Raw genomic sequence first — 6895 nt, forward strand, 5'->3', positions numbered from 1 at the left:
TCCTCCGTACAATGGACCTTTCTGTGGCCGCGCCCTGGTCCACACGGACTTCACCCCTAGCCCCTATGACGTCGAGTCCCTCAAGCTTCAAGTACGTAGTCTGACTGGGTGGTACTGGGAGGCTGGCGGAGGTAGAAATCGGGTGACGTCTCATTGTAATAGATGGAATGGAATGAGGAATGGTATCAATGAGCCTGTCCTCCGATTTCTGCCTCCACTGTTTGTGTGTGTCTGCTTTAGCCAACTCCTCTGTCTCGTGATGCGCTCCTCAGGGATTCTGATTTTAACAGATTGTAAAATGACAGAGTGGTTTTACAGCAGTCATCCATGGCTGAATCTACAGTACAATACCGGGCTCAATTTTACTGACCGCTGGCTGTATGAGACAGTACTTAATTACTGCACTGTAGCTATGAGTGTTGCTCACTGAAGGGTAGAATTACACAGGATCACTTTGCATGTACACATGTACTACATAATACATGTACAGCATATTGTCACATGACATAGATAGAACTGGAAATCAGCTAGCTAATGTTTGAGTTGAGACACTTATGCCATGGGGCGGCGGTAGAGCCGGCGTCGAATGATCGCAAGGTCGAGGGTTCGGCGGTTCGACCCTCGGCCGGCCACGTGCTGAGGTGTCCTTGGGCAAGACACTGAACCCCAAATTGCTCCCAATGAGCGGGCCGGCGCCTTGCATGGTAGCTTGCCGCCATTGGTGTGTGAATGTGTGTGAATGAGAGGCCGTTGTAAATCGCTTTGGAATAAGGCGCTATATAAGTGCAGTCCGTTTACTTCCGCCATGTTTTCCCTGCAGAAAGGTGACATCATCCACATCATTGAGAAGCCTCCAGTGGGAACCTGGACAGGGAAGCTCAACAACAAGGTGGGCAGCTTCAAGTTCATCTACGTCAACATTCTGCCTGACGAGGCCACCCCGCCCATCAGGAAACGCTGCCACAGCAAGAACCGCCGGTCCAAAGTCAAGCCCCAAACCCTGGAGGAGGTGCTGGAGAGGATCGGCCTGATGGTAAAGACACACGTCCAATATCTGATCTCACACTGAGACTCATACAGGCTGATCTCTGCTGATTGACTCATCACAGGGGCTGATAGGATCTATAACAGGAGGAAAATGTGTTCAGTTTTTTTCTTTCTTTTTTAAATGTATTTATCCAGCAAGTAATAATAATAATATACGCCGTTTAGCTGACTCCAAAGCAATTGACATTGCGGTGAGTGCATACATTTTTCAGTATATATGGTCCCAGTGGGAATCAAACCCATAACCTAAGTGTTGTTAGAGCCATGCTCTACCGACTGAGCCATAGAGGACCAAAGTCCCTTGAGATCGAAATCTGTTCCATGGAAAAAATATCCACACTTTAATTACCATTTTTTGCTGATGCAATCCTCTCTGTTTCCCAGGAGCTGGGCTCTCTTCTGTCTATGCATGGCTTCCAGAGCCTGGAGGACTTTGGGGGGCTGAAGGAGTCCCACCTGAATGAACTCAACATCACCGACCAAGATCAGCGCACCAAGATCCTGACTGCCACTGAGTTGCTACGTGACTGTAGGTCCTCTCTCAACTCCCACACACAAATATCAGTATAAAGATACAGTACTCTACATTTACATCTTTACCATGAATCATCCCTTCTATAGGCTTACAACAAAAATAAATCGTAAATAGTTTTTCCCTCCTCTATCTAAAACCCCTTTATTGTATTGTACAGTATTTGACACTTAAAGATGTAATACAAAGTCTAATTTCAAGCAACTGTGCACTTTTCATTTTGGCATAGGCCAGAGAATGTCTTTCCCTTGGAATGTCTTAATTAGATACATTTCATATGACTTAATCTGCTTACATTCTGCAGATATACTTGCCTGTAGAAAATCCTATTCCACCCCCTGAACACTTTGATGTGAGCTCCCCCCCCCCTAGCCAGATCATTAGCCCTAATTCAAATACTTATCCTGGAGCTGTTTCCTCTCCTCTGAACACTCATTCATTCCCATTAGCCTAAGGGCTAGCTGCAAAGACGTGCTTCCGCATGCTTATTACTCTAGCGTTGACTCTGACTACCTCCACCATACAAGGCAGCCATGGTTATCACTAGAACAGCCGTGCCTATTTCACCTACTATAAGAGCCGCCTCGGGGGTCAAATGACCATAATCTTTACAATGCCAAGCTGCTATTTACACACAACGACCACTAGTTGGCTGTCTTGTAAATTAGCCTGCCTCCTACACCTACACAGAAAAACTGCAAAATAGCTTTATAGTAGCTTATCCTGATGTGATTTTGAAAATGTAAGGATACTGGGTGGTAGAACGCACATACAGTATCTAGGAAAAGTCATGAAAGGAGGGTCCTGAAATTTGATAGAGTGCAAAGATATATTAAAAACAATTACTCACAGGGTCAATGACTATTACTACAGTACGGTATAATGACATGAGGGATATTATTCATGCCAGTGTGCTCCCAATAAAAACCTATAGAGCCCTTCACTAATACAGCGTGGCAGTGGCATTTGCACAAGCATTGAGGTAGAGGTAGTCGGCTGTAGCCTGTTGCTGATTGATGCCTGTCTGCCCTCATTCTAGCGGATGACGAGTCTGATCCAGATGGGGAGGAGAGCACCGAGGACAAGAGTGACGTACCCAGGGACTCCGGCTGCTTCGAGAGCTCTGAGAACCTGGAGAATGGACGCCCGGACCCAGAGACGGAACCAGAACCAGCAATAGAACCAGAACCAGAGAACCAGAACCCAGAGCAGCAGCAGCAGCATCAGAGTGAGAAAGATGAGCTCAGTTCTGTTCAGGAGCAGATGCAAGAGCTCACAGTGGACGAATGACTCCTGAGAAATGAGGAGAAGCTTCTAGTACATCCTGTTTCTCACGGACCTTGGCAGACTTTACTAAAGGGCATAAAGTTTCCCAAAAGCGAATGAGACAAGGGGTTGACATTTATCAGAGCAGAATGATAAAGTCAGGATCAAGCCATAAATACAGAGGGGGGATATTTTCTCATGCATGGCACACAGTTGCACACAGCTACTTAGCTTAACATCTTGCAGCTACAAGGCCTGTAACAGTAGTACCGTAACTATTGTACGTACTGAAGACGTTTCGGAAGTGTGGAAGATTTATGAGAAACAAATGAGAATTTGCTGATTTTATTTTTCATAACAATTGGTTTCAGTGGATTTTGTATGCTAACAATGCACGGGCATTTTAGTTATTTCTGACATTTTATGACCTTGTACTTTTACACTGAAGTAATGACAGTATTTTCTGTAGATACTGAGTTGATATTGTTGATGCTCTGTATTACTATCTCATTCTCATTTACAAGTTTTGAATGTAAAATGTTTCATTTTCATTGTTTTTGGTGTCATATTTTTTCATCCATTACTTTGTTTTAGATTATAGTTTTTTAGGATCTGACTTATAAATATGTCTGTGCTTGATCTACCTAAATGGATTATAGACTGTTCATGGTACCAAATGGACCTGGAATGTTCTGTTGATTTTTTTTTTATCTTTAATTGTGTTTGTATTTCTACCATGATGGCCAAACATAGGCTTTTCTGTATATACTTTACCAATAAACTATTAATACAATGTCTGTTTTAATTACGCACTTGATGACAAAACAGTCCATAAATTTCCCTCCACATGCACACAGTGGAATCAGTAAAGAAGGAGGTGGCAACAACAGAGACATATTTGAGACATTCTAGATAATAAGACAGTATCATTTAATTAACAGACACATCAATCGATCATGTAAAAAGAAGTGAGGGAGATAGAATGAAATATACATCATCACAGTGTTCTTACTAAACAAAGTGAACATAAATAGAGTTCCATCAGTGGTATTGTATCTGTACACATTATGTACTGTAATATATATGGATCAGAGCATTCAGATCTGACCCCTTCATGTACTTAACATTAGAAAATCATACATACTGTACATCCAAACATTAACTCAACATTGACATCTCTACTTCTCAGCTTGGTCTCCAGTTCTCCCAGTTAGGTACAATGTTATGTATCACCACTGTTCACACACAGTGTTAAAATGTAAAATTCAAGGTTCCAATCAGTTCAACAACCTTTCCCACCAAGTTAATCTTCAAGTTATACAATCCCTTTTTCATTTTGTTAAATCACAATACATTCACACTTTCCATTGACATCAATGCAGTGCAATTAACTACTGGGGAAATAGCCTTTACAGCTGAGCAAAACCAAATACTACTCAGGATGAAAAGTAATCAGCTTCAGTGAAATTAAGATTGATTTCTCAGTAAAGACTGCTTCAAATAAAAGAAAGCCTCTGGGCAGTAGAGAATACACATATCCTGAAAGGCCTTTTCAATTTACAACAAGCATTCAGGAAACCACTCTCACAAACTTCACTGGAATTAGTCTGTCTCAACTGACTGGTTAAACAGTCCCTTAGCAGACACTTTCACAGGAAAGCTTACATTCGGAGCAGTCAGTCTCAATATGCTCTGTACAAGGTTTAATCAACAGAATGTGTATATCGAATTGGAATTTATCTTCCACTCTCACCAACAAGCCAAATATCTTTGATTAGATCTTACAGTTCTTGATATTCCACTCCCAAGTTTCACAATAAAATGTACATCCACGTTCACAATTGAATTCATCATTTGAACTAGAAAGGAGTTGAAGGGCCGTGTAACTGCCTTTCTTTAACTAATTAAAAACAAAGATCTTAAAACACATTGTTTGGCCTTATACAGTCTCTCTGCAATCCTGTTCTTTAAATAGATACTTCAATAAGTGTATCGTTCTATTCTCGTCCTGTATAAATGATCAATTTAGACACATCAGAGGGCGTACTGACACTTGTTATATTACAGTTTTTATACATGTAGACAACACAAACAGTTACCTTATCTGCCTTGCATACAACACAATGGGGCACTGTAATACAAACTCTCCATGTTGGCTAATATCAGCTCAACTGTCACCAACAACAGGGCCAGTCTCATGGACACTGCCGAATCCCTCTCCCCCCTTCCATGTTGTCTCTGCGACAGAAGCAGCTGAAATTCTCGTCGAGCCTCTCAGAGCCTCAACAATCCTCCGCTCCATTTGGTGTGAAATGACAGATGCGTGAAAAAGGAGGCGAGACAAAAATAAAATAAAAAAGCGACTCCATCTCTGGTTTATTCTCTCTGATAATGAGACGGCTAGCCAGGGATGACTTCGGTAGCGGCTGCGTAGCCTTGAGGCAGCCTGCCTTTCCAGAGGCAGACGGCGGGGAGAGAAGACAAAGAGAGGCGCATAAAAGCATGAAAGCTGTCCTCAACAATGGCTGTGTGAGTAGGGGCAAGGACACCAAGATGATACAGACAGGGAAGAGGGGTTCAGACTGGAGGCAGGTAACTTGTCACAGGCAGATATTTTCTAGATATACACTTTCTAAAACAGCAACAACCTGACTGTAATCTTCCCTTTACGCCAGAACTCTGAGAGGCGAGCTCCTCAACATTTCTACCCCTACGTACAGTATGTACATTTAAACAATGGCTTTACTTCTTTTTTGCTTCTCAAAGTCTCATTGGTACTGTATAAAAAGTGACATTTCTCTCATTGAACACTCGGCAAATGTACAATTTTGAGTGCTGTCATGAAATGGAGCCTAAGAGCCTCTATGGAGATGGCCTTAGTTTAGTTGCATGTGATAGTGCAGCTTTTTGATAAGGCACTGTTACTAGTGTCTACTCTCAACAGCAACCAGGCCCTCTTCCTCCTCCCTCCCTCTCTCTTCCTTCCTCCCTCCCTCTCTCTCTCTCTCCCTCCCTCCCTCCCTCTCTCTCCCTCTCTCTTCCCCCTCTCTCTCTCACACACACACACACACACACACGTCTGCTTCAACTGCTGTACACAGGAAATCTGTGAGGGTACCCGTGCAAACACACCCCGAGAAATGTGGGCGTGCAAACCATTTCAGAACACCCCTTTTTCTGATAATACAAAAACGGAAGGACGATAGTGGCACCGTTATCTCAACATATCAGGTCAAAGATGCTAACGACAATGACGACTGAACCGGACGCAGCAATACCAGTACATCAGGTAGAGTTCCATTCACTGAAGGAGAGGGAGGGAAAATGGCGCCTCTGAAATACGCGGCCATTTATCTCGGCTGTGGAGGACGGTTTTCGTGTGTATCCTCCCTCTGCCTCGACAACACCGTGTACTACACACACACACACACACACACCCTTTCATCTTCACTGTCTAAATAGCTGTTGTGCCAACCCTACCATGAATTGCATAGGGCCTGTTCTGTAGTGGCGAAGCTGAGAAGAACTGACTAAATGTGTGTTGTATTACGTGTTAAAGGACCTTACACAGGTCCGGAAAGGAATATTGTTTTTGTCACTTGACACTTGACACTTGCGACGGACTAAGTAAATATGTAGGAACTGGCGTATCACATTAAAAGTCACCGTAGCTCAAAAACAAAGACAGAGAGAGAAGCACAGTAACATCAGAACAAAAGCCCACAGGAAGTCGTGAGCCAAACGGCCCGCTGGGCTCACTAGATCACCAGGTGGTTCTGCAGTTCCTTCCTCTGGGTTTTCCATGCAATGTTCAGGGGAAAGAGATCTGCATTTTCCACCAGATACACCTCCCCCGGCCCCCAACCTCCCAAAAGTGTCAATCAAGCAGTCCTGCAGTCTCTGAGATGGAAGAGGGGGGGAGGGGGGAGGGGGGGGCGGGCAGCACTATCTCATGCCTGGAGGACAGGAGGAGCCTCAGTGTCTCTTCAGTCATTAACTTTAGATGCTCATCTGGCTAAGATACTGATCAAGATTCTGCTCGTGTCCCAC

At 43.6% G+C, this 6895-nt stretch overlaps 1 protein-coding gene across 1 annotated transcript in view; it reads left to right on the plus strand.

Annotated features, from left to right (window-relative positions):
* sash3 (SAM and SH3 domain containing 3) overlaps positions 1 to 3149 on the plus strand; it is a gene marked incomplete at its 5' end in the record, with an annotated part of 7807 nt that extends 4658 nt beyond the window's left edge. Inside the window, 4 exons of the mRNA XM_080526757.1 lie at positions 1 to 91; positions 821 to 1033; positions 1432 to 1576; positions 2619 to 3149. The exon at positions 1 to 91 is cut by the window's left edge and continues 67 nt beyond it. Coding sequence (XP_080382883.1) covers positions 1 to 91; positions 821 to 1033; positions 1432 to 1576; positions 2619 to 2869 — 700 coding nt within the window. The 3' untranslated portion in view covers positions 2870 to 3149. The remainder of the gene's footprint in view (positions 92 to 820; positions 1034 to 1431; positions 1577 to 2618) is intronic.
* Between the last annotated feature and the right edge of the window lie 3746 nt (positions 3150 to 6895).

Source organism: Nansenia antarctica (assembly GCF_963989245.1).
Source record: "Nansenia antarctica genome assembly, chromosome: 3".
Taxonomy (NCBI): domain Eukaryota; kingdom Metazoa; phylum Chordata; class Actinopteri; order Argentiniformes; family Microstomatidae; genus Nansenia; species Nansenia antarctica.